General features: G+C 51.0%; 9 protein-coding genes across 9 annotated transcripts; 6 read left to right on the forward strand and 3 right to left on the reverse strand.

Annotated features, from left to right (window-relative positions):
- Window positions 1–1,004: 1,004 nt before the first annotated feature.
- EI97DRAFT_490228 (uncharacterized protein) lies at window positions 1,005–2,786 on the forward strand (the record flags this gene model as incomplete). Its single annotated transcript, XM_033802236.1, has 1 exon — window positions 1,005–2,786. The coding sequence occupies one exon, from the start codon at window positions 1,005–1,007 to the stop codon at window positions 2,784–2,786; it is 1,782 nt and encodes a 593-aa protein (XP_033654297.1).
- A 320-nt stretch (window positions 2,787–3,106) lies between these two features.
- On the forward strand, window positions 3,107–3,540 carry EI97DRAFT_320936 (uncharacterized protein). The gene has a single exon (XM_033794689.1). It carries the CDS (start codon window positions 3,174–3,176, stop codon window positions 3,420–3,422), a length of 249 nt encoding a protein of 82 aa, XP_033654298.1. The 5' UTR covers window positions 3,107–3,173; the 3' UTR covers window positions 3,423–3,540.
- EI97DRAFT_363951 (uncharacterized protein) lies at window positions 3,534–4,183 on the reverse strand (the record flags this gene model as incomplete). Its single annotated transcript, XM_033794995.1, has 2 exons — window positions 3,534–3,609; window positions 3,669–4,183. Coding segments are annotated over 2 exons (591 nt in total), but the record flags the coding sequence as incomplete, so codon positions are not given.
- A 326-nt stretch (window positions 4,184–4,509) lies between these two features.
- EI97DRAFT_320973 (uncharacterized protein) lies at window positions 4,510–6,157 on the reverse strand. The gene is made up of 3 exons (XM_033794690.1): window positions 6,078–6,157; window positions 5,534–6,025; window positions 4,510–5,483 (listed from the first exon to the last, which is right to left on the reverse strand). The coding sequence occupies exons 2-3, from the start codon at window positions 5,976–5,978 to the stop codon at window positions 4,819–4,821; spliced, it is 1,110 nt and encodes a 369-aa protein (XP_033654300.1). The 5' UTR covers window positions 5,979–6,025; window positions 6,078–6,157; the 3' UTR covers window positions 4,510–4,818.
- A 378-nt stretch (window positions 6,158–6,535) lies between these two features.
- On the forward strand, window positions 6,536–8,756 carry EI97DRAFT_500973 (uncharacterized protein). Its single transcript, XM_033802684.1, has one exon. It carries the CDS (start codon window positions 6,603–6,605, stop codon window positions 8,370–8,372), a length of 1,770 nt encoding a protein of 589 aa, XP_033654301.1. The 5' UTR covers window positions 6,536–6,602; the 3' UTR covers window positions 8,373–8,756.
- Window positions 8,757–15,319: 6,563 nt separating this feature from the next.
- On the reverse strand, window positions 15,320–17,287 carry EI97DRAFT_432999 (uncharacterized protein). Its single transcript, XM_033798290.1, has 5 exons — window positions 16,979–17,287; window positions 16,343–16,923; window positions 16,149–16,256; window positions 15,663–16,092; window positions 15,320–15,620 (listed from the first exon to the last, which is right to left on the reverse strand). The coding sequence occupies exons 1-4, from the start codon at window positions 17,185–17,187 to the stop codon at window positions 15,710–15,712; spliced, it is 1,281 nt and encodes a 426-aa protein (XP_033654302.1). The 5' UTR covers window positions 17,188–17,287; the 3' UTR covers window positions 15,320–15,620; window positions 15,663–15,709.
- A 108-nt stretch (window positions 17,288–17,395) lies between these two features.
- EI97DRAFT_321007 (DUF159-domain-containing protein) lies at window positions 17,396–19,255 on the forward strand. Its single transcript, XM_033794691.1, has 4 exons — window positions 17,396–17,464; window positions 17,512–17,800; window positions 17,865–18,125; window positions 18,349–19,255. The coding sequence occupies exons 1-4, from the start codon at window positions 17,438–17,440 to the stop codon at window positions 19,110–19,112; spliced, it is 1,341 nt and encodes a 446-aa protein (XP_033654303.1). The 5' UTR covers window positions 17,396–17,437; the 3' UTR covers window positions 19,113–19,255.
- Window positions 19,256–19,950: 695 nt separating this feature from the next.
- Window positions 19,951–24,324, forward strand: EI97DRAFT_417773 (uncharacterized protein). The gene is made up of 2 exons (XM_033796934.1): window positions 19,951–23,600; window positions 23,667–24,324. Exons 1-2 carry the CDS (start codon window positions 20,409–20,411, stop codon window positions 23,976–23,978), a joined length of 3,504 nt encoding a protein of 1,167 aa, XP_033654304.1. The 5' UTR covers window positions 19,951–20,408; the 3' UTR covers window positions 23,979–24,324.
- Window positions 24,325–24,523: 199 nt separating this feature from the next.
- EI97DRAFT_397648 (zf-U1-domain-containing protein) lies at window positions 24,524–25,805 on the forward strand. The gene is made up of 6 exons (XM_033796365.1): window positions 24,524–24,575; window positions 24,626–24,631; window positions 24,687–24,788; window positions 24,841–24,993; window positions 25,042–25,092; window positions 25,141–25,805. Exons 1-6 carry the CDS (start codon window positions 24,566–24,568, stop codon window positions 25,431–25,433), a joined length of 615 nt encoding a protein of 204 aa, XP_033654305.1. The 5' UTR covers window positions 24,524–24,565; the 3' UTR covers window positions 25,434–25,805.
- The last annotated feature ends 335 nt before the right edge of the window (window positions 25,806–26,140 follow it).

The following is a 26,140-nucleotide window of genomic DNA, read 5'->3' on the forward strand; positions in this document are numbered from 1 at the left end:
AGCTGCCAATTCGCAATTCCGTAAGCAGATGAGAGAGCGCGTTGTACGGCTATGTAGATTGTTTTGGCGGAACTAGCTGGTCGTTAAGGGAAAGGTTATAGTATAGCTACCATGAGACGGTGTACTCTCAACATTGGAACGGCGCAGTGTGAGAAACAAGAAGAATCTTGCACAGGAACAATCATCATTCTCACAGTTGGTTAGATAAGGCGCTCTTGCCAACCTTGGCAACAGTTTAAACCAGTTCTCCATGTTGCATGCCTTGTGCTTTCTCAATGAGCTCGCAGATGCCGCTCTTTTAGCCCTGAATCACTAATCTAAGTCGATTTTGTTGGAGTTATCTGGCAGCTTCCATGTCATGTACAATCAATGGAGCAAGCACGTGTAGCAGGCACTTATTTACTATAAGTACTTGCTCTTTTCCATCTCATCTGGATCTATGGCCTAGGTCCAACAGATTTCGCAACTGTAACTGCGGTTACAAATCATCTAAGTATTGGCTCTTGATATAAAGGCATACGATGGTAGATGCCGTGGCACTATATATTGCCCTTTTGAAGTAGCAATGTCTTACACCTTGCAATCCCTCCCTTACAGTTGGGATTGGAGATAAAGTCTCCCGGCTTGGCATGACCTACATGAGCCCTAAAATGTACTCCAGTTTTATTGGCAATGCGCAATGATATTGAACAGCTATGCCGTGAGCATTGTTACCTTCTATAAACAGTGCGCAGACACTGCGCAGCCACTGCGTGGCTCTCACCACTGGCACCACCTCTACCCAGTCCCAATCGGTCCGCCTCTTCCAGCATATTCCTCACCCGCAACCCACCCTAGCTTGAGCAACTGCAACCACAACTTTTATCCTGGACCAACCCAGTGATCCACTCCCTTTCAACCGCGCCACTCCAACCATTGGCCACAACTCAACTCTGACCCAAGCAACTGCAACCACAACCTTTATCCAAACCGACGGGGGGTAATCAAGCCTTTCCACGTCAAAGATGCCTACTCTTCGAACTCGTATCAAGGAACGCAGGTGGAACATCCCCTTGGCAATGACCGTCTGGCTCCATCCGCCTCCCGCAGAGAAGCTCGCCTGTACAGGACGCGAGTCCGGGTACACTTTCAAAAACCGTCTGCCGGAAGCACAGGACGACCCAGTCATTCGCATGATCATATACGCCATCCGCCGTCTGGAGCGTGAGGATCTGTGCATGGCTGCGGCGAAGATTCGGGTTTACAACGCTACAAGTAGTCGACCAATCTGGCCACCCACTCATGGAAACTCAGACAGCGCTGTCAAGTTCTACATCTTTCATCCTTATTATGAGGAGTTCCCGATGACAGTTCCCATCACAGTTCTCCCCGATCGAGGACGTCTCACCCCTGGCGCAATTCAAGTACGATTCCAAGGCGAGTGGAAGCGTCTCATAGACTGGTTGCCGACCATTCTAAATCGCGATATGCTGCTAGACGGATACAAGCGTTCCCTGCAGTCCCAGCAGATATCGTGGGCCAAGAACGGAAAATCCTTCCCCTTCATGCGACTTCCGCCGGAGATTCGAAGGATAATCTATCGCGAGGTCATAGGAGATGAGATCCATCCATTCAAAGTTGCTAAGGGTGGCCCTGTCACGCTAGGGCGGCCTGTTCCTAGAGACGCGCCGTTCTCCTACACGTCGGACTTCTTTGAGCGTGTCTTAAGGATGGGAAAGGCCTATGTCAATTTGAATATTCTCTATACCAACCGGAAAATTCGCGGAGAAGCCTTGCAAGCAGCTTGGGAAGGGACATGGAAGCACTTCGAGAATTCTTACAACTTCCAAGACATTGCCACTGAGTTCGTCCAAGATGATGGCCGAGGCCGATTTTCGAGCCCCTCGATTGGCCGCCCTCAGGGATACAATTGGCTCTCCAGAATCGAGCTAAACTTATATACTCGGGAGTACTTCGAGTTCTTTGGAGCGCGACTCACTTTGGTTCACCGGCAGGTTCAATTCGATTGGCAGCAGTCTCCAGGCGCACTTCTTCGCACAATACCCACGTTGACACATCTTAGTTTGGGCTTCAAAAACCCCTATTGCTCTGAAGAGAATTGGATCACACGCCGTGATCCATGGGGACAGTTCTACGAGAACAACTACGAGGCGCTCTACAACATGGGGCTCTGGGCCATTTTCCCCCAATGTGGCTGTCATCGCACCGCGGTCGAGTGGATTCTCAACTTTGCGTTCCCCTGCATCAAGCATATTCGATGTGTCATCCTGACTGGCTGCGTCAAGACTGTTCAGAAACGTGCATGGGAAGCCATCCTTGCAACAGAGTACAAGGAAAGCGCGTTGAGTTATCGAACCCACGGCTACGACTGGGAGGAAGAGATGGCAAAGATCAAGTCTGCCACTGTATACGATGCTCCGGTATGTTCATGCCCACTGTCATGCATCCGCTACGAAGCAATGGACCAATTGCACAGCGAGTACCTTGACCTTGCCAAAAACTTCGATCACCATGACGAGTCTACCCCGGAGATCTTGGAACGCGTGATAAGGGTCAAGAAGCAAGTGTTGGAACTGTTCGGGGCCAACATACGGGTCCGCAATCTCAAATTATTTGGACGCAACTCTGAACTAGTTGCTCTAGAAAATGCGTTGAAAGAGGTATTGGTGCACTACAAGCCAGGCGATCGTATTGAGGAATGCTCATTCCTGGCGCGTTGGAGTTGGGGGACCGCTCCCGACGACTGGCAGTTAGAATGGTCATGTCCAAAGGGGCTGCTACTATGAATCATGTCAACTGTACACTAGTAGTAGTAGGACTCACGGAGGATCATTAGAGGTAAAGGTATCTGAACGAGGAAATGGTCCGCTATCGGTCATGTCAAGTGTAGCAATGAGCGTCTGAGTGTCCTCTACTTGGATAAGTCCGGTGTAAGCGTCAGTCGCGGCCGCTAAATACACCTTCATTGTACAATCCTTTCCTCTGTACAGTGCGTTAAACGAAATATGTGCGCATTATTTAGTCAGATAGTAAGTGAACCTATACGCCACATGCAATTATACCTGGCCTATTGATAGACTGAATCTGTGAGACATGTGCGCGAGAATTGTGACCTCGGTCTTTGTTGCTCCACGAACCAATCTGCTCCGGATGAATCATTAGTCCATCCGAGCATGCGCTACAACGAATCTCTCCATGAAGACTTCCGTTTAGAAAGGATGCACCGAATCGATTATGATTTTGATGATTCGATTAGGCTGCGGCGCTGTTGGACTTCACTATTCAGTGGCGTAGAGGTCATCCATTCCGCCCCCTCATGGACACGGGTTCAGTTTGTACTATCGGGCAATTACTATCGTATGTCCTTATCTTCTTACGTCTCTTCGGAGGGCCTTGAAGTCATTAAGAAACCAAGACGCTAATATGAAAATGTTATGCTCCCTATGCCTCCCCATTATTGCTTTCCAACAACAACATAATACGAGCCTTTAGATCCTCATCTTCGCGCTATAAGACGGAGGGGAAACGGGAACCCTTTTCACATCCACCTTTACGCAAGTCGGATTCTGTGGCGGCCCCACGCCCACAACCCAGTTTAGTGTAACATATCTGCAAGGCCAGAGTTAGCACCGCGGACCTTGCATTGTATCTTCCCTCATCAAACATACCTGTAACCACCATAGTTTGTTGAACAAGCATACCAGTTATACACCGGGTTCAAGTGATACACGGGCGGATCCTGCGTATCGTCGATGGCACTCAGGATATTCAGCTTTCCCTCGGAGTCAAAATTGACAGTCACCGCGATATCATCGCCGGGATAAAACAGAGGCATCGCAACATTGCTGGTTGGGGAAAATTGGATTCCCAAGGGCTGTGAGAGGGTGAAGTCCGATCCGCGAAGTAGATACGTTATCCAGCCGGAGGGTCCAGGTGTGGCGTCTTGTGTAACGGGCTGCGAGTCCGATGTGTTGAAGCGGAATTGGGCTGGGGGGATGTTGTTGGGCTTGGAAGGGGAGAGGATGCCTGCTACACAGAGGGATTCAATTGCGGCGCCTGTGTGGCAAGCGGCGAGGTATTGGCCGTTGAAGGTTTGGTCATCGGAGATCAGGACCAGATAGAAGGGTTCGGATTGGTTGGTGTATTGAGCAATGGCGGAAGCTGAAAGTGCTGCCAGCACGGAGAGGAGAGCGAACTTCATGGCTAGGTTTGGGTATGCTGGTCAGGTTTGGGACGAATGTATTATCGGTTGCGGAGAGGTAAGAGTGAAATGGAGAAGTCGAGATGAGCTGCGTTGCTGGCGGAAGGTAAAATGTTCTTCACAGCGACTTTCCATGCTGGCTTTATACCCATTGGTTCGCACACCGGTAATCTTCAGGGAGGAAGATTTGTAGGTTATACGTCGGACTATCCGAGGGATGACGTCTAGGTGCGAATGCAGTGCAACCCCTCACCATGCAAGGCAAAACCTTCTCCACATCTCAACACTGTGAACGCCGATTACGGTAATGACGGCCTTTGAATACATCAATGAATAGAGTTCCATCACTGTGTTGCATCAGTTCCAAAAAAGAAAGGTATAATCCCCACACCCACTTTGTACCCCTGGTAATCGTTAGATATAACGGAGGTCCCATGATCGGAATACATGCATGAGGGTGATGACGAAGCTTCTCTACCGGCATCTATACTCCATCGTACTTATTTCCAATAGTTAGCCATGGCAACCTGTTTTTAGATTCCATTACTTGTCACCGACATTTCCGAATTCCGAATTCTGCATATTCAAGCCCCAGGCGGATCATAGGCTACGCCTTTTCACCGACGACGCAACACGCCACCATCACTTGCGCCCGCGGTGGTAGTTGCCGCTCCGCTCCAGCTGTCATCCTCCTCTTTTTCATACTCTTCCACGCCGGCTACACCCTGCTTTTGAATCCTCCACCAGAAGAACCACGTGATCCAGCAAAACACAACGTCAAAACCCACACTGCTCACCGCTGGATGTTCCAAAATGGCATTGATCATGCCTACGATTCCCGCGTAGTTATACGCCAGTCCGGTAACGTGCCGGTAGACTAGAAATCCTGCAAAAATGGTCACTCCCCAGAGGTACTTGTACGCCCGCTCCATGAACTCAACGTCGTCGTCGGGGAAATACCTCGCAGGTACAATTGCGCGCGCAAGAGGCAGCACGAGCAAGGCCAGATGAGGAAGCAAGAGCACAGGCAGGAAGTTTTTGCTGTGCCAGTACACATCATCCGCCAAGAGATAGGCCGGATACTCGGTTGCAATAATGGCTGCAAAGTTGATGAGCCAGGGCCCTAACCAGCTTCTCTTGCTGGATGACGCTACTGATGGTGATGGTGGTGCGGGCGGGCTGAGAAGCAGGGCAATGAGGAACAGGTTGGTCGCAAAGCTGATGGATACGAGCTGCCCAATGACCATGAAGACCCAGGTGTGCCGGATTCCTCGTCTTACACCTATCGGACGGTTCAGTTGTTGGGCGGAGAGTTTTGAGGGAGACCGTTACCTTTCTGTTCCAAAACCAAACCCAAGGCACACGCAAAGAAGAAGATTTGTTGTGTCCACCAATAGCGCGCATTCCCAACGATCGCGATCTCCCAGGCCTCCTTGAATAGGGAAGTATCCCTGAGCCATAGTCCCCAATGGTTCTGATCGTCCGAGAAGTCGTAGTATGAGCGCCACATTAGCCATACTTGGTATGAGACCTTGAAGTACCGCATCATATAGTACCATGTCGTAAGCAAGCTACCCGCTGCCAGACTGATAAAGAGGAGCACATGTCTCCTGGGAGGAGGTCGTGCAGTGGTTGACTTTGAGAGGACAACGTAGTTTTTTAGAAGTTTCTGCACAACATATGCGGTAAGAAGGGCACAAGTTCCCAGGTAGCTAAAGAAGATAAGATAGGCGCGAGTGTTTGTATCAGCACCCGCTGGTACAGGCCTCTTATTCATGAATGACCGTGGTATGTGATCGTTGGGGTAGCCGGGCGGAAAGACTCCTGGAGGAGGCATCAGGTTGGTGGAATCGGGTTGAGTACTCGGTTAGCCTACCGTTGAGACTTAAAAGCGCGCGGATGTGGACAGCGAAACGTGTTCACTGCGGGCCAACGGGTCAATCCTCACTCCGTTGTGAGGGTTGAAGCTGGCAATTCACTCTATATTGATTAGGGCCCGTGCGTCACACGTGGGGAAGATCACGTGGAAGTATAAACATTTGAATCCCCACAATTTCCATAAGTGGCTAGCTCGATCTAGCTCTGTCGATCTTAAACTTTCTTTCAACCTTCAACCTTCCCCCCCAAAAGATCCTCTCGAGGGCGTTAGCAATTACTCTTGTGGAGAGCCTCATTCAATGCTCCAATCTTTTCGTGCAATAATACCAGACAGCTGGTGGACAATTTCGTCTGCAACTTGTGGAGGTGCCAGAAAGTTCGGTAAGTCGGTCGCCACGGATATGGAGCCGGCATGATGATGTCAGACCTCGGACCAACCCTAACCAAAAGTCCCCAGACTTCATCAGTATCCCAGATCGATAAGGACCGATAATTAACGGCAATCTTTCAACAGCCTCTCGTTATGGCGGATATAGATAGACCTGGAGAAGCCGTCGCTCAAGCAGCCGCTGAGGAGATTGATCATGCCAGGGTCCTTTCTGAACACCTCGTACCTGGTTACACAGCTGATTTCGACCCGGCACCCCTTGACTCTTCGAATAATATGGAATCTCCCAATGCGGGTGAAGGCTCCAATACAGAATCCTCGCTCCGACTTCAAGGCGGTGATATTCACCGGGACCTCTATAGAATTGAACAACGATCGAAACTTGGCAGGCTCCACCAGCGCGCCGCCACCTTCTCCCATCTGCCAGAGTTCACCTCGGAGCCGGACCATGAAGAGTTACCTGTATCCGCACAACTACTCCCCGGTGGTTTCAGAAGGCAGTTCTTTCAAAGGCAAAGAGGGCGGCTGAGTCGCTTTGCCTCTCCCGTCGCGGACAACTTCATATCGTTCCTAGCGCTGTACGGCAACTTTGCTGGAGAAGATTTGGAGGAATCTGAAGAAGATGAGGAAGAAGGAGCAGTAGAGGCAGGAGAAGCCGCGGAACGCCGACCCCTTCTTGGAGCTCGCAGGAGTACCAGACGGCTGAGGGAGAGAACGAAGGGCGATGCTGGGAATGTGAAATCGTTCTTCACACTCATGAAAGCATTCATCGGCACGGGTATCATGTTCCTCCCTAAAGCGTTCAAGAACGGCGGCATCCTCTTTTCTTCCATTACCCTGCTTACCGTCTCTATCGTAACCTCGCTATGTTTCCATCTTCTCCTCGAGTGTAGAAAGCGATATGGCGGTGGATATGGCGAGCTAGGTGCCGCCATTGGCGGTAAGAGGCTGCGGTCCATGATCTTGGGGTCCGTCGTCATCTCTCAGATCGGATTTGTCTGCGCGGGTCTCATCTTCAGTGCGGACAACCTCCACTCATTCTTCAAGGCGGTTACGAAAGGCTCGACCACGCCAATGTCTGTCAACCTACTCATCACTATCCAACTGCTCGCTTTAACTCCACTTTCCTTCATCCGAAATATGTCTAAGCTGGGTCCTGTCGCACTTCTTGCCGACGTCTTCATTCTCATCGGCCTGACCTACATTTACTCCTACGACATTTCCAAGATTGCTGAAATGGGTGGTTTCCACCCATCTATCAGACTATTCAATCCCAGAGACTGGACTCTTACCATTGGCTCAGCCATCTTCACGTTCGAAGGCATCGGCCTGATCCTACCTATTCAATCCAGCATGAAGGAGCCGGAGCGGTTTAACAAGCTCCTCTACACCGTCATGGCCCTTGTCACGGTGATCTTCGGATCCGTTGGTGTTCTCTGCTATGGCACATTCGGAGACCGCGTCAGTGTCGAGATCATCAACAACTTCCCCCAGTCCAGCAAACTAGTCAACGCAGTACAGTTCCTCTACGCAGTTGCAGTCATGGTGGGCATGCCTGTTCAGCTCTTCCCCGCTATCAGAATCATTGAAGGAAAAATCTTCGGCCATCGCTCGGGAAAACGCGATCCCACTACAAAATGGACGAAGAATATATTCCGGATTTCTATCGTCCTGCTTTGCGGTATCATTTCAGCGGTTGGCGCAACCAATCTTGACAAATTTGTCGCACTCATCGGCAGTTTTGCCTGCGTGCCGCTCGTCTACATCTACCCCGCCTACCTGCACTATAAGGGCGTGGCAGACAGGCCGTATCAGAAGGCGCTCGATATCTCCATGATCGTGGTCGGGATCATCGCAATGGTTTATACCACAGCCATAACAATTGTGCGGTGGGCGGAGACGTGAATCGGAGGTGCACTTCCTGAACAGCAGAGCCGGGTCGGTGAGAACTTTTCAATACAAAATGGATTGTAAATGTATAATCTATGTTTATTGCTACGCTTGTAGCACGGCCCTTTTCTGCACACTCCATCGCTCTACTTTTGCTCTTGCTCAGCCACCCTAAGTGGTCTACTAAACCTACATTCCACGGGCATGTAAAGTCGCCGCTGTGATTCCAATCTACACACCGGTCAAATGCCACCGAGACATTGCGTGCCATCGGTAAGATTTTCGGTGGGCTCTTCGCTAGTCACATCAACAAGGTGGACATTATTTTAACAGGAAATGAAATATCACTTGTGAAGAGAGAAGATGGGCCAGAACAACGGCTTATATCTATTTTCTCGCTTTAGAGGCTCATATCCCTGCAGTCTTAGTTACTCTCGTGTTCCACACTTATGAAACGAGCAGTGATAATCACCATCTTCGGCGCCCCATCATCCTTCTCTTCATCATCGTCGTACGCGCCTCTATGGCTTCTCAACTCTGTAAGTTTGGGAAATTTCTGACTGACGGACCATCGGTCACTAGGAATGGCTTTTCGAATCTGAGAATTCCACCCTTTCTACTCCGTGGCTGATTTTAGGTTGTTAGAAAGGTAAAGGTGATGGTAGGGCAGGAGAGGAAGGAGAAAGGGTGAAGAATGAGGCCCTATATATCTGCACTAGAGAACAGATATGTTGCAAAGTACTTCCCGTTCTATAATCGTTTCTCAGGCATTAGGCATAATTATAATGCTAGAGAAAAACCGGCGATTACCACCACGGCTAACACCACGACATGTACACACCTTCACATGTAACATATGTCTTTCTCGGGATGAATGTTTCTTAGCCTGTCAAGCCTCAAGAACAGGAGCACCCGACCTCATTAGACGCTGTCTCTTTTTTTTTCGATTTTGTCGGCTCCCGAGTGTGGTGTGAGAGAGCAAAGAAGCAGAGGAGAGCGGGGAGTCTATATAGCTAACCTAGTATACTAAAGGACGCAATGAGTGAGCTTAGTGTATCGTAAGCATAGTAGAGTCTTTTCGAAATGGACATCTAAAGTCTAGGTAGAGCTGTTGGTATCGCTACTACAAACTAGTTTCAACATTGGCGCAATAATCTATCTGCTTTCCTTCATCATCATCATTAGCTCTTTACAGTGTGTCGGCCCTTCAATCCTACAAACTACAAATCCATGTACAAAAAATGTCAGGTCCTCCAAAGCAGCAACATGGATAGTACCTGGTTGCATTTGAGAGCTAGAGAAGAAGGATTTGCACCTAGAGTAGAATGATTACAAGGATGGAAAGAGTAATATATACTCCTACTGGAAGGTACAAACGCAACGAGGTTCACGTGAAAGATATTTAGCGACTTGATGAACACCTAGGGTATATCTGAAAGTACATATGTATTTTGAGGATCCGGCTCCATGTTTTTAGTATCGTCACCACTACCATTACCATACCCCACCCAACTCTGGGAACACAGAAGTTTGAGCATGTTCGTCTCTACGAAGATAAATTCTGAAAGATCTTAAACCACTAGACGTCATGAGCCTTGTCGTCTGTCCTCTATTGTGCCACCAACATTCAATTATTTTGAATTGGTATTTCGAAAGCCTAAAGGGTCAGGCAGCCGTGTAAGGAGAGGAGGTAGAGCAATATTACGTGTATTCGAAGAACATTTAATACTGCGAGCAAATTTTCATGCGTTAAGGGATTCTCCAACAGCGTTCATAACGACAGGCATTCAAAATTTCGAAGTAATGATTGCAGTAGCTTCAGTCATCACAATCACCATCATCAACACCGATACCATAACAGAAGAGGTTGCCGTCTATACTCTTTCCATTTAGAAATTTAACCCAAGAACATCTGTGAAGACGCTCGGCTTGCAGTGAGTCTCAGCAAGACTGGCAACATTCACGCTTTTGCAAGGACTTTTTCTAGGACCTCAAACTGACACCATCAAAAGGCATCGTGAATCTTTTCAGTTTCCAGATTTCGTACAAAATAAGTGCACGTTAGGGGAACGGAAAGAAAGAAAAAGAGGACGAGCTTTATATACCCGCTCCGGCGCAGTAGAGAGAAACGGCTGCCAATTAGTTCAGACCTGCGGACTTGTGGTTGAAATCGAACTTGAAGCGCAGATTTGATGATGTGCTATGAATTGGAGTGATTATCGTGATGATTATAGCTATTATTATTCCCCTACCCGTCTCTTAAAACCCTCCTTGCTTCTCTGCCGCTACACCTTGTCTACCCTAGGGTACCTAAATAAAGTTACTCGCAACGGATGTGCTGCTACACGTTGTTATTCTTGAGACTTGGACACCGGAGTCGCACATAAGACCACTTGTACTACAGAAATAACATTTCTATCCTTTGTTCTTTTTCGAACCAGCCTCATGAGCTCGAAGAGTCACTATTTTTGAGTGTTGCGAAAGCTACTCGCAACAACTCAACTGTAACGAACATTTCGGGAGACGGCAAAGAAACACAGTTCATATAGCCTCGCAAGTGGCCCCCCATACGTTTTTGCTTATATTAGGGTTGTTATTTTACAGATAAAGATAATAGTTTCTAAAAGATCAGCACATGTAGGTTTAACTATAGACGCATCTTATCATCTTCATCACTACTGTTACTGTTACTACCCCTGCCACGGCCACTGCTTTGCCCAACGCGCATAACAAAGACATACGTCTAGTCCTTCAAATTCACCCTAGCCAATTTTTGCAAAGACCCATATTCTATGCGCAATGTCAATTTTCGAATCATCGAATTATCCCGCTACAACCGTGAAGCGGAAAGCGAGCAGGAGGACGCGGGACAGACGACACCTGAATACGCCAGCTGGCGGGCGATACAACAAAGTCACAAAGCACGCCAGCATATATAGTCTTTTTCAATAGCATGACGGAGCTAGGCTTATGAAATTTGATGACTCTGGTTCTAGATGCTGATAGTCGTCATCCTCAAAGGCAGTAGTTCTGTAGCCTCGGCTTATTCTTACTGCTGCTTGTAATCTCCAACCTTTCTCCACACCATCAAACCGCCAGGTAGATTATTTTTGAGTTTGATAAGTGATATCACGCAGCGTAACGGAGGAAGGAAAGTGCTAGATAGGAAACCGTTCATATACGCAAGGTTGAGGGAAGCACGTGCGCGTGGCGCCTCTGCAGTTACATTTCTCGGAGACATAGGACTGTTCGACTCGGAACTTAGAAAAGTTTATGTGCGTCGGTGAACATTATTACCATCATGATTACTGCAACAAAACTTAACCTTTTCCGCGCGATAGCCCATGGGATACGCCTTCAAATTCTCGACAACCTCATCCTCGCTTTGTCTCTTGTTTTACAGAAATGCGCTGTGCGTGGTGTAAGCAAGGAGAGAGAGCTAGTAAACGGGGTTCTTATATGCATATTGTGCATACCGCATATATAGTCTACGTCTGTGCTTATAAGACTTTCTAGGACATCGAGAACATCAAGACATCGGATTTTGCGATTTGATAGAATGAGTTGGTTGATTGCTGATAACCGGCATTGTTGTCACCGGCAGACGTGCCGGCTGTTTCTGGTCCTCTTCTCGTGCTTGGGGTCCTCTACAGCACCATGTGTCGTATACGACCCTGATTTTTGTTTCTGGTTAACGAAAATGATTTTTATCTTGTGTAGAAAGAAGGAGGGGAAGGAGTACTAGGTAGGAGGCACGGACTTATATACACTTGGTTCTTGATAGGAACACATGAAGTATTATTTTACGGCAATCGAATTCCTAAGAGAAAGGATAGCCCTTCGATCCTACAAATGTCAGGAATGCCGTATGCCGCCGAAGCTTATCATCATAATCATCATCACTTCAGAGCTTGGTACTGTTTCCACCAGCCCTCAGGATAGAAGTCGATGCTTCAAAGTTGCCCTAGGGTAGGTTGCGCTTAAACACACCGCGACACCATTCGAGCAATACATCGTCGTTTTTTAACAATACAAGGTTTTTTGCAGGAATGTGTAGGGAAAGAGACTAACTTGCGACAGGTGTTATAGATGTAGTTCGAGCGCGGCACATACCCTTAGGGCAAGCTCCCCCTCTTGTACGAAATTTTCTCACCATGCACAAGAAAGTTGCACTTTCCAACGCGAGGAAATCAGCGCTGATATCTATCATCACCATCGCAGGACCTACAAGTTTCCAAGAAGCCATGTTGATGTTCCCTGCTGAGACGCCTAACCGCGCCATTCACTCCTCTGCCCGAATCTTGAATAAAGCACTGGCTTTTGGTTGAGTAAGGAAGAAGTAAGAGTAGGGAAGGAGAGTGCTTTTATAGGTCAAGTCTGCCCGCGGCGCATATTGCTGTTGCCTGCATTGATTGAGAAAGCAGAGAATGTAAGTACGGCGCTAGAGGTCCTTGAGACCGGTATCATTGATATTGGGAACTGTAGTTACTGGTAGATGTTAACGTAGATCATCATCATCATCATCATCACCACTATAGCACAACCCTGTAACCCATCTCATTACTCCACCAAAAGCAACGTAACTCACATTTTTCTCCATCCATCGGACTTCTGACGCTCAGCACCACACCCTGGCTTTACTTCCGCCGAACAATCCTTTCCATTTGTTATCTGCACAGGTTTTTGCGCACCACTTCCATCAGCTCTTCGCCGCGCGCTTTAGGGAAACAAATCTTTATTTTGCGATGTGTGAGGAGGAAGAAGAATAAAAGATAGAGGAAGGGGGTTTATATACCTGTGTCTAGAGGCGGCGCATGACCCCCTTGCGGAGTTGGCGTTCGAAGACCAGTGGAAAATGCAGGCTACCGCCGTACTTGTAGAAATGCGACGATGACGATAGTGCTGATAATGAGGGTGATCATCACATGTGTGCTGAACTGCAGAATTTGGCGCCGATAGTGATAGACTGGTGCACATACTCAGAAGGGTGAAATGCGTGGCACGGTGGCAGCGCCATGGTTCCAAATAGTCGGCAATTTTGAGTTAGAAAAGCGACTTAGTTGTGCAAGGAAAGAAGCAGTGGAACGGGGAAGTACGAGGTTCATATATGTAAGCTTGGGGAAACACATAAAGCCTTACTCTGACCGGATTCTTTGTAAACAAGTATATGTCGGACGTGCCTATGTTTAAGAGTTTGATTTTGAATATCACCGTCTCCAGAACTTAATTCGCTCCCTCTAAACTAGCTTCTTCTCATTGCTTAGGCGTGCTTACTCATCTTCTTTACAGCATCGCATTTCCAATCTTGCTTTTGGTTATTTCTCAATAGAGGGTGGGTTTTGCGAGGTTGAAAAGGAGACGGGGAGAGAGTTGAAGGAGAAGGGTTTATATATCTTAGTTAGCGTCGGCACGTGGACACTAAGACAGCTGTGCATCTTAGGACCATTGCTCTAATATTATGAGAGCGTACATCACCGACTATGGACACAGTTGCAAGGAGCATCAATGTGCCTAGGAGGAGCGATCATCACTACCACCACCACCACCACCACTACTTATCCATCCTCCCCTCCCATCGTAACCGTCCATCACCTCGCAGCAAACACTCAGTTCACCAAAATCATCGCAACAAACATGTTTCCCCCGCAAGGATCTCTTCAATGTCGAAAACGCAACACCACCTTTAGTCCCGGCCCAGGCAACAGCACTTCACCCTCCATGCCTACGCTTTCGACTGATTTGGGCCAGCCCCATCACCGGTTCGGCTCCTTTTTTTGGAAGTTTTATTGAGAATAAGTGGACATATGCAAGAGAGGAGGAACGGGAGAGGTGGAAGAAACGGTGAATATATACAACGGGCTCGTGGTGGGATACAGAGGCTTGAGGACCATGAGGAGCAATAACGCGGCCATGTACCCGGGCCCAGTTATTCGGTAGAGCATTAACATGAGAATACCTTGTGCTCAGAAACAGACGAAGTTAGATAAGAACCGTGATGATGATCATCACTACGCAGAATTCAACCGCTCTTGATACTTCGCTCTCGGATCCTCGACAACGCCATGACCACTCTGAAAATATCTTTAGTTTTATCGAGGAGACTTTCATGAACTATAAGAAAACAGAAGAATGAACAACGAGGACGAGAGGGGTTTATATATTCTAGCGTGTGTAGATCAGAGAAACAGCATAAAGTCCTAGATGAAATTACTCATGTATTTACCGGCATCGATGCTCGCACATACTTCCTAGAAGATTAGATAAGGATAATCATCATCATCATCATCATCATCACCACGACACAGCTCCCACCCTCTCAATCAGATAATCCCACAACCCGCACTCAGATCGTCAACAACAACATGAGCTCCAAGTCTCCCAATTTTCGGTCCCACGCAGTAACATTCGTGGAATAACTGAGGTAGAAGGATAAATAGGGAAGAAGATGGAGGTTTATATATCCGACTCACGGCAGCAGCACGTGCACTCTCTTACCGAAATCACTTCATAACTTGAGAACGTCAAACTTCGCACTTATCAAATCAGGAAGATTTGGATTGATGATGATGACCATCACCGTTGCACTCGACTGAGCACAACTCGATGATGTTCTACGCACTCTTCCCAGACAGTGCCATGCTGGTGGTTGGTTCTTCAATATTCGGCCAAACCATGCGGTTTGATGAAGTGTGAGGAAGTAGAAGGGGGAGTACGCAGGAGAAGCGGGGTTTATATAGCTAGATTAGGGCCTGGCAATAAGGATTTACATGTCACAGGATTACCGAAAGGACGCGCCATCTTTCCGAAGACATACCTATGTACATGTAAAACTTTCTGTTAGGCGTCAAGAAGGCGACCTCAATTTGACTTTGAGGAGCTAGTAATCATCATCACCACCATCACCACCATCACCATGTTTCTTAACCATCAACAGTACAGAAATTTCAACATTTCCCTACAAGCCCCAGGTTTCCTTGGCCTGACCATGCCAGCTTTCTGAAGTTTTTTTTTGATCTAACGAGGCAAGTTTTGGAGAGCGTGAAGAGGAAGGAGGAACGGTCGGTGGTACGATGGAGGTGGTTTATATATGTGAGCGTGGAGGCGACATGTGATACCCTGCTTCAATGTTGCCCAGGTGGTCAAATACAGCTTCTTGGATCAAATAAGCTTTTCAAACCATGATATTTGGAGCGATGAAAGGAGCGCCGATGATGATGATCATCGGGAATAAAATCATCGCATTTTGCGTCAAGCCCATCGATTCTGAGATGCTTAGATCCATGATACAATGTCCGCTACATACACACCTGTTTAGATCTTCGGCAATACAACATCATCAATCTCCCACCCGTCTACTTCTTCCCCTCCCTCTCCTTCCCCTCCAACCTCCTAATCCCCTCCTTCGCCCTCTCCCTCCCTTCCTCAAACCCCACCACCTTGGCCACACTATCCGCCTCCTCATACTTCAACCTCGCCTCCTTCCACCTCCCTTCCATCTCGAAAAACTCGCCTAGATTATGCGTCGCCACCGCACATCCGACGTCGCACTCCTCCGTCCGCTCCGGAGGTGCAATCGTCGCTGCGTGCTCTATCGCTTTGTTGGCCCACTGTCTTGCTTGATCGACTAGCTCGGCACGCGACGGCGGTTTAGTGGTAGGGAAGGAAGATTTGGTTGGGGGCGAAGTGGAAGGGGGTGGAGGTGTTTGTTGAGCAAGGCAGGTGGATATGTTGTTCACTAGATATGCGTGTCAGTGGGAGGTCATGCAAGGGGAGTGAAAAGGCGAGATATACTTAATACGACGCTGTGGCAGGATTTTTGTGGACAGTAGGATAATGCTTGCAGGAAGAGCGGTGTGGCTAGGTAATGTTTATCGTTTCGCTCGTAGTGGTGTCCTAAGGCTGGACGTAACAGTTAGCGGTATGCTTACTTTTTGCCATTGACATACGCGTAGACGGTGAATATAGGATGAGATCGAAGGACATACATTCTAATGCGCCACCGAGCTCCTCATCAGTCAAGAACTCGCCCTCGCCTTCCTTGACGCCATCCTTCTCGCGCCTGGCGCGCTCCTTTAATGCGATTTCCACCGCATCCACTAGCCTCTTTTCCGCGTCCTCGGGTTGGTTCATGTATTTTGAAGTGTAGAGCTCCCCCAGCTTCACGTTAAGCTGCACAATGACCTTCAACACCCTCGACCGATCCCCATCCGTCCAGTGCCTATCACTGTACTCATCCATCCACCGCTGACAATCCACGCGCATAATCTCCAACACATCGCACGCCAGAGGATAATGCCCCGCCTGCTCGAACAGTTGACTGATGGCGTACTTCACACCGAGGATTTCCGGGCTGAAGGGATCAATGCCCATCTCGTTGGCGATCTGTAGTGCTTGGCGGAAGTACTTGTTCGCTTCGCGAAGGTCGATGTTCTTGCCTTTGCTGTAGTAGATTGCTCGGCGGAGCTTTTTTGCGACGGGCTCAGGGAAATTGTGGTATGGGGCGATGATGACATTCTGGTAGTACCAGGGGAGGTAAGTGACGGCGAAGCCGGTGAGGAGGAGGATGCTGGGAGTATGTTAATCATTCGAGTCCATACATGGCTTCACTTGGGAAGACATACCAGCCCATGGCAAACGGAAACAAGATAGGGTTCCTATTGTAGTTCTCCTTCATTCCTGCAACAAATGAGGACCGCTGCCGTCGTCCAGATTGCTGCTGGAGGGGTGCCCATGTCCGCTGGGGGAGCTTTGAGAGAGCTTGAGGGCGAGCTTCGCATTGCGCAAAACGCCCGGCTCTAGGTACAGCGCGGGGCAGAGCTCGGGAAAACATGGCGGAGGAGCTCAATTGAGCTCACAGCTTGTGGTGCAAGCTTAGTTGAAGCTGGTTGTCACTGAAAATGATGGTCGTTGAAAGTTCGTCGATGTCGAAGTGGAGAAACGGCGGACGCGAACTGGGGAGGTGTAGGGCTGAGAATGACGTTGCTCTGATTGGCCCCGCGACGGGAGCTGGGCACCTCGAAGCAGCTGTGAGCTGCTGCCACACCAACTCCTCTACACAATGCATTGACAAGACTTTCAAAATGTGCGGTCGATACGCGCTGGCCTTGGTAAGCTAATCTACCACTTGGAGGAATTGCATGTTAACCACGCGCAGCGGCCATCAGAGGTGAGACGACAACTCGAACAATCGCATATGCCCGTCGAAGAGGCACCGGAGGACGAGGATAGTGTCCGAGAGACCTACAACTTTGCCCCAGGCTATCATGGCCTCGTATATCGTGCTCACGGGCCTGAATATGGGGGCAGAAAGGAAGGCGAAGAGAAGGAGTTTAGTGACCATCAAGATGGGCTGAGCACAGAGACGAGTAAAGAGGCTGCAGCCTCAGAAGTCTCCTCTAAGGGCCACAAAGACACCAAGTACAAGCTGCAGGCTATGAGATGGGGTAAGTTGTGTGATGGTTCGCGGAGCGCCTTCCAGGTCGGCATGCTAACTGGGACTTGCCTCAGGCCTCATTCCCTTCTGGACGAAGCGCAACCCTGACTACGGGTCGATGATGAAGACGATTAATTGTCGCGACGACTCTCTGATTGAAGATCGCGGCATGTGGACGAGTATGAAGAGGAAGAAGAGGTGCATTGTGGTTGCACAGGGCTTCTACGAATGGCTCAAGAAGCCCGGTAGCAAGGAGAAGATTCCACACTTTGTTAAGCGCCGCGATGGGCAGCTGATGTGCATGGCGGGGCTGTGGGATTGCGTCCAGTATGAAGGTGAGCTCTTCTTTTGATCCGTTTCGTCGAGAGGGAGCATGGCACGGCCATCCTCAAACTGCCAGGGGATTCAATCCCTCGTATGCTACGGCTGTGCTCTGTCAATCTTCAGTCACTGCACATGGGGCGCATAGTATACGTGGAGTTTCCGGGTTTCTTTGCGCGCACAATGCGTTCCCTGCGTTGTACGTCCGAGAAGGCTGCAACACTGACAACCGACCAGACTCCAACGAGAAGATCTATACCTATACCATCATTACAACCAACTCCAACAAACAGCTCAGCTTCCTGCACGACCGCATGCCGGTTATCTTGGACAACGGGTCGGAGGCTATCAGGACCTGGCTGCACCCGGAGCGCACCGAGTGGAGCAACGAGCTGCAATCTCTCCTGAAACCATTTGAAGGGGCGCTGGAATGCTATCCGGTGAGCAAGGAGGTGGGCAAGGTGGGCAACAATTCACCGTCCTTTGTCATTCCCGTCAACAGCGCCGAAAACAAGAGCAATATCGCCAACTTCTTTGGGAACCAACGAAAGAAGGGCAAGACGTCTATGGAAAAGGAAACTGCCAAAAAGGAGGGGGAGGTGAAGGACTTGCCCTGTCCGGGAATCAAGGCCGAGCACGACATCGGTGAGACTCGTGAGACGACGTTCCAGATGGAAGGTACCGAAGATAACGCGCCGTTACCTATCCCAGGAAGGGGCCCGTCTGAGGGCATGCAGGGCGTCAAGCGGGAGCACGGAGAGGTCGAGGATGAAGGTGACACAGCCGAGAATGCACCACCGCCGAAGCGGAGGATCGACGCACCAACCGGGCGAGCATGGCAGTCGCCTAGCAGAAAGGCGGGAAAGGGTTCAACGACTCCCACAAAGCCACCGGCAAAGTCTTCGAAGACACACAGCGCCACGAGTAATGCCAGTGCAGCGAAGGCGAGTCCTGCCAAGGGCGACGGCAACCGGAAGATTACATCGTTTTTCGGCAAGTGAGGTTGGACGCCTATCCATATGGATACCAGAATTACCTATGTTGATCATATCTTGTTGGGCGACCGCGCTTTGGGGTTCGGTGAAGGCGAAGGTCGGATACGTGTTGTATGTGGCTCTGTCTGGATTGTCTTGGAAACGCCTATGAGCATCTGGCGGTGAGGTTGACCGAAGGGACATTATTGGACGGCGCAAAATGGGCAACAGGAGGCACATGTGGAAGCGAGGGTGATTCGCGGAGAAGACGGGAAATACCGCGCAGGCCGGGGGGCAGGTGACGGGACTGCGATGCGTGTCAAGTCGTCCCCATCGAGGTGGAAAGCCAGGCCAGCGTATGAGGGTGCAATGGAGGGCCCGAGACGGTGGAGGAGAGGGACTTTGCCCGGAGACATAGATTGCAAATTGCGCGACAACTCGGAGCTGCCAGCAATAATAATATGCACGACGAGTGCGCGCGAGAAAGCATGCGCAGTTCCTCGCCTACTATACAGCCATGTGCATTTTGTTATTTATTACTCGCGCTTGGTGGAACGAAAAGCATTTCGATGAATTGATTTGCGGATTGTGGATTCCTTGGTGCGATCGTTGTGCTGACAGTCTCTCCTTTTCCCTGACCCCAAGATGCTAAACTATCGGAAAGCCTCTCCCGCCACCCGCCCGCCCGCGCCCCGCCGTTTGCGAGGCTTAAGCTTAAGGCGGGTGCGAACGGTGAAGATGGATCGAACTGGCGGAGCTGGGGAGCGGATGCCAGTGGTTGGCTGTTTCAATTCTGTTGTGGCCGGGTCGTGCTCTCGCTCAGGAGCGTTTGCCTGGTTTCGCCAGCCCTTGTCTGGTGCCCGTATCCATCCATGCCATGTCCATACCTAGATAGATCCGTGATCCTCGGCGCTTCTCCATCTTCCCTTTTCTCACCTCCAGTTCCCCACAGATCTCCGGTAATACGCCCCCACTGCTACTCCACATCCGCTACGCCTTCATCGCCTTCATCGGAAGCTTCCATGGACCACCGCTAGTCTGCCCATTTGCAATGCTGGGTTTCACGCCGTCCTTTTCTTCTTCCTTCTTGCTGATGCATAGCATTGTTTGGTCTTTCTGAGCTACCGACTTTCGCTATCTCCGCCAACGAAAAAATATCATCGTCTCCCTCCGCATGCTACTCTCACCTCCCTCTGTCTCTCGCATGCTTTTTGTCAGATACCCATCTCTTTTGCCTCGAAGGCATAATCGCTCTCGACCATCTTTACGCGTGCGTCATTTTTAGCCGCATCATACAGCAGGCCCTGTGCTGCCTCATATCCAATGTCCCAAAAAATGCTCTCCCTCCTAGACCTCATCTCCCAAAACCAACCGCACTTCCAAACCCACCAAGCCCTCCTCGTCATTGGACTCCAAAACGACTTCATCGAACCCGATGGCCGCCTTCCCGTCGACACCCGCAACGGATTCCTGGACCGCATTACCGCCGTAGTGCCTAAGCTCCGCCAACTCTCCACCAACATCATCTGGGTGCAGACGCTCTACGAAGCCGACCGGCTTGCCAACGACCCGAGCACGGGTGAGGGCGATGCCGTGGTTGTAGGTGGTCTCGTGGACGCCGTTGAGAGCAGCACCGACGACGACGACGACCTACCCAAGGAGCCTGAGCCAATCGCACCAGCACAGTCGAGAGTGTCACGACGCAAACAGCGAGCCTTGGATCTGCTCAAGAAGGTTTCTTCCAGGAGACGAGCCGCACCGGCCGAGGTGTTGCAGTCAGCAGAGGAGGATGAAGAGCTATTCCTGCTGCGGTCCTCCAACCGAACCCCTGCTTGCATCCCTAATTCCCCGGGCGCCGAGTTCGTCGATGCGGTCAAGGCGAGCATAGCGAAGACGGATGCAGTCCTACAGACGACGCACTATTCCGCCTTCCTCGGGACCTCCCTCCTGCTCATCCTGCGCGCCAAACTGGTGACCGAAGTCTATATCTGCGGCTGCATCACCAATGTCTCCGTCCTGGCCACCGTCATCGACGCGGCCCGGCACGGCATCCGAATCAACATCATCTCCGACTGCCTGGGATACCGCAAGCAGAGCCGACACGATGACGCGCTCAAGAAAATGGTCGACTATGTCGATGCCAACCTCGTGACCAGCCGCGACATCCTGCAGCGAGACGTCACTCCTCAAGATGGCAACCCCCGGTCCGAGTCCGGCTCCAAGGACACCGACAGCGCCCTGGAAACCCGCGTAGGCGCCCTGCGAGTCACGGAAGAGGGACGACCCACCTCCTCAGCTGCCTCTACGAAGACTTCGTCCCAAAGCAGATCCGCGACGGTCAGCGGACGACCTAGGAACCTGTCCGACGCCTCATACCCGGAGTCGCGTCTGACGACGGATACCCGGCTGAGCGACGAGCAGTTTGCGGAGACCTTGGTGCAGGGCGCACAGCTTCCGAAACGGGAGGAGGATGCAGCTGCGCCAAGGAACGAGATGGTGAAGAGCAAGATACGGATGCGGCGGAGGCCGCACGAGAAGAAGAAGGAGAAAGAGGGTGAGCGGTCGAAAGGGGAGGGTAGTGGGAAGAGTAGGGAGAAGAAATCGTCGACGGCAGAGAACAAAGAATCTGAAGCTAGCAAAGATGCCGAGAAGACTTCTACCCCGACACCGAAATCGCCCATCGCGACAACTGCAACTGATGCGAAAGCACGGCCTGCTGCAGTTGTGAAAGCGGAGAGCAGTGACAACCTCAATCGCAGCCCTTCAAAACAGGCGCAGGCGCTCAAGCCTTCCGTTTCTCAGCCGTCATTGTCGGCCGAGAAGAAGGGGGTGGAAAAGAAGCCGTCGCGGATGCGTCTGGCCTTGTCGCGCAATTCCAGGAGCGAGTCAAAGAAGGAGGATAGTCCTAAGATGTCGCCCTCGCCTGCTAAAATAAGTGAGGCAACTAAGCAGTCGCCTACGACGACGGTTCCAGAGTCATCCAAGACCAAAAAAGGAGAAACACCCAAATCGCCATTGTCTCCCACCAAAGCTACATCGTCCCCTAGCAAACCACCAACGAAGACCAACTTCAGCTCCCCAGATCACTCCACCAACTCGAGCACTCCGATCCCGTCACGCACAAAACCCGTCCCACCTCAACCCTCCAACCCCTCAACCTCGAAATCCAAGAAACCCCAATCCCTCGCCACATTTCCCGTCCTCGGCCCCGGCGACTCCATAGCAGCAGGCGACTCGCGCATCCTCTACGACTTCCTCCCGCCCACCCTGCGCCACCACACCGACCGCTCCAAACCCCTCGTGGATCTCATTTTCCCCTTCCTCTACACCGAAATCCGCTGGCAACGGATGCTGCACCAAACCGGCGAAGTGCCCCGCTTAGTATGCTGCCAAGGGGAATTCGGCAGCGACGGATCGATGCCCGTGTATCGACATCCGACAGATCACGTGTTACCGTTGATGCATTTCTCCCCAATGGTCCAGGTCGTGAGGAAGAGGGCGCAAGAAATCGTCGGACACCCGCTGAACCACGTGTTGATCCAGTTGTATCGGTCCGGGAACGACTATATATCCGAGCATTCGGATAAGACGCTGGATATAGTGCGGGGGTCGAAGATTGTGAATGTCAGTTTTGGGGCGCAGAGGACGATGCGGCTGAGGACGAAGAAGGCGTCGTCGTCTGGCGCTGTTGACTCTTCTCCTTCTGGTGGAAAAGCAGATAAGACGACTGATACTCCGACCCCTGAGGCGGGCGACGCACGAACAACGCAGCGCGTGCCGATGCCGCACAATTCCATCTTCCTCCTCGGTCCCGCCTCCAATGCCAACTGGCTCCACAGCATCCAAGCCGATAAGCGTGCCGCGTCTGAGCGCAGCGAGGCCGAGCTTGCGTACAACGGGATGCGCATCTCACTCACGTTCCGGCACATTGGGACGTTTATCGACTCCGAGAGCGGCACCATCTGGGGCCAGGGTGCAACGGCGAAGGAGAAGAAGAATGCGCGGGACGTCGTTAACAACGACGAAGGCGCCAACGAGAAGCTTGTGCGCGCCTTCTCGAGGGAGAATCACGGCACAAGCGAGGAGTTTAGCTGGGAGAAGGAGTATGGGAGGGGTTTCGATGTATTGCATTTTCGGGATGCGCCGCACGAGGAGGAAGAACCGATTCTTTTCGCGGGCGCGAATGAGGTGGAGAATCATATGATTAGGATTTTCCTGGCGGAGAAGGGGATTAGGTATATTTTGTTGCCGGCACCGGTCCTTCTTCCCTCGGATAGCGGGAAAGCGGGTTCCCAGAGGACTAGACAGCCGACGTATCGCGATGCGGATACGCATCACACCGAGGTTCATAGCGCGATACCGATTCTTTTGTACCTGGATCGGTACCAGCCGCTTGATCGGGGCGAGGTGGGGAAGCCGGGTGTGGCGAGGAGTTATGAGGTTTTGGGCAGGGCGGGGAGGTTGGTGGGTGCGTGGGGGAATATGCGGAGGGGGGTTCCGACGTTTGAGAGGGAGGTGGTGGATTTGTTGGATGGGTTTGAGGAGGGGTTGTTGTTGGGGTCTTCTTGGGATGGAAGGGAGGATGGGGGTGGGGAAGAGGGGAGGTATATTGCTGGGAGGAGGTTTAGTGTGGGGGATTGTGCGGTTTGGAGTTTGTTGGACGAGGTCATTGGGCAGTGGGAGGAGTGGGATGGGGAGAGGTGGAGGTGTTTGGAGAGGTATTATAGGGGGCTTTGGGAGGGGAGGCAGAGTGTGAGGGGGGTCAGGGGAGAGTTGTCGGGTTTAAAGAGGAGGCAGGGTGAGGAGGAAAGGGGTGAGGCAAAAGACAAGGGGAAGGAGAAGGAACAGGAAGAGATTGAGGAAGAGCATGATGAGGAAGAAGAGGAGGAGTAATAAACCTGGGCGACGTGCGACCTCAAACTCTCATTTTCGGCCCGCATCGAAAGAAAGCGTTATAGCGGACATTGATCCGTTTATGCGGCGTTTCTGGCATCGGCATTGCATTGGCAAAAAGCTCAGGGTTCTAGTGGTTTTTACAACGTTTGGACTCGTTGATTTACTGGCTTTCGTTTCCGCTATAGACTTTCGATTATTCTCTTGACTGTGCCATGCATGGGTAATGTCTATCATTAGGTGAGTCGCAGGCATTGCAGGGTTTGGAGTAACTGCGGAGTAACTGCAGAGTAACTGCACACGACGGCATAGTGCGTCGGTAGAGCATAGTATTACATTGAAACGGAGAGTAATGTGGTGCCCCGCGTGTTGTGAGTTAGAGCAGCTATCCTCTGTTGCATAATAGTAGGTCAATTATAGGTCGCAGGAAAGAGGCGTTCACCAAGTTAGGACTGTGATATGCCAAGACCGGAGCGGTGAAATATGACACCGAAAACCTTCGACTTTCTACCTCAACTGGTGACAATGTTGATCTCAAGAGGTGCTATAGCGATACATTTCCCTCCAAGTCAGATAAAGCCGCAGCAATGCCCAAATATAAGTATACCTCCAAGTTCGCCATGAGCCAATGTACTGACCGCATTTACTCTTCTGTAGGTTCCGCGACTCACCGCAACCTCGCATCGCGTCCTTCTAACAGCCCTCCAGGCGACTACTGCGATGTCTACCTTACACACGACTCCATGAGCGTCCGCAAAGCGCACAATGCCGGCCGGAACCACTTGCGCAATGTCCAGTCATACTATGAGCGTATGGAAATCCGCCTACTTGTTGCAGGTGCGGAGCTGATGGCGATGCGCAGAGATCTCGAGCGAACAAACACAACTGGTCATCAATTCGATAACGGATGCGTACAGTGCGGAGGGCCAGGCGAATCCTCTGGCGCAGCCGCTTCCCGGGATGGGCGGGTTTGGGCCGCCGGTGCCTGGGTTTCCCCCGCCGTTTCCCCCGCCAGGTAGATAGTGGTCGTTTTGCATTGCTTATAATCACTAACATCGCACAGGAATGCCCGGTATGCCCCCGCCTCCTTTCATGCAAGCCGGGCGCGGAGGACGTAAGTCGACTATACCCTCTCGTCTGTATTCAGATCTAACAGCGACAGCGATCCCCAACATGCCACCAAACATGCCTCCCTTCCCGCCACCACCCAACATGCCCGGAGGACCCCCAGCACCAGGCGGGCCCGTGCCGCCGAACATGCCATTCCCACCGCCCAATATGCCGTTCCCTCCGCCAAATATGCCAGGTGCGCCTCCATTCCCTCCGGTTCCGGTACCAGCTGGATCGCCTCCTGGCAATATGCCGTTTCCTCCTCCCGGAGCGATGCCGCCGGGTCCGCCTGGGCGCGGGTTTCCACCATTTCCACCGCAGGGTGGCCCACCTGGGCGACCTTGAAGTGCTGCGGCTTGCAGGTGCGGATCGATTTTAAACTGCAGCAGGTCAATGGCGGATTGTGTCAGGCGTCATGCCTTATCCGCCTTCTCAAGCACATGCCAGCTCCCAGAGGGCTTGACCAGCTGGTTGATCTGAATGGCAAACAGGTAGACTGTGCCATAAGTCAGGCCTTGCTTGCAGAAGGCTTAGTTTCCGAGGGAAGCACATGGATCTCTATCGTATCGGCGTTAATCTGAGAGAGATGGTCATTTGGCGTTTGCATCACTGGCGTTGAAGGGGTATTGCCCGTTATGGGCATTTTGGTAGATACCATGACGGCAGTCAATAAATTTCTTTCTTTCCATGCTGATGCGAAATCCAGTTCATATGTACATCATGCTTGTCAAGAATAAGATTGTCTGTGCTTGTGAAAGATAGGCTTAGAATGGATACAGAATGTGGGGTATCAAAGTTCACATGCCCTCGGCCTTTTTTCATAGCATAATTCAGAGGAATCAGTCATGTTCGATACTTTGCTTACCCCCACTACGTAACATCGTCCGCCAAGCAGGGCCTCCTTGGCATCCGTCGCCCGGAGTGGAGCCGAGAGTGGTGCTAGCGCGCACACTTGCGAAAATGGAATTACCCTCCTAGCTACGAGAACCTCACTTCCATTCGAAGATACCCACGAGTGCGCCCGACCTCCCCTAGACAGCTTCAGCCACTCC

Source organism: Westerdykella ornata, assembly GCF_010094085.1.
Source record: "Westerdykella ornata strain CBS 379.55 unplaced genomic scaffold EI97scaffold_9, whole genome shotgun sequence".
In the NCBI taxonomy this organism is placed as follows: domain Eukaryota; kingdom Fungi; phylum Ascomycota; class Dothideomycetes; order Pleosporales; family Sporormiaceae; genus Westerdykella; species Westerdykella ornata.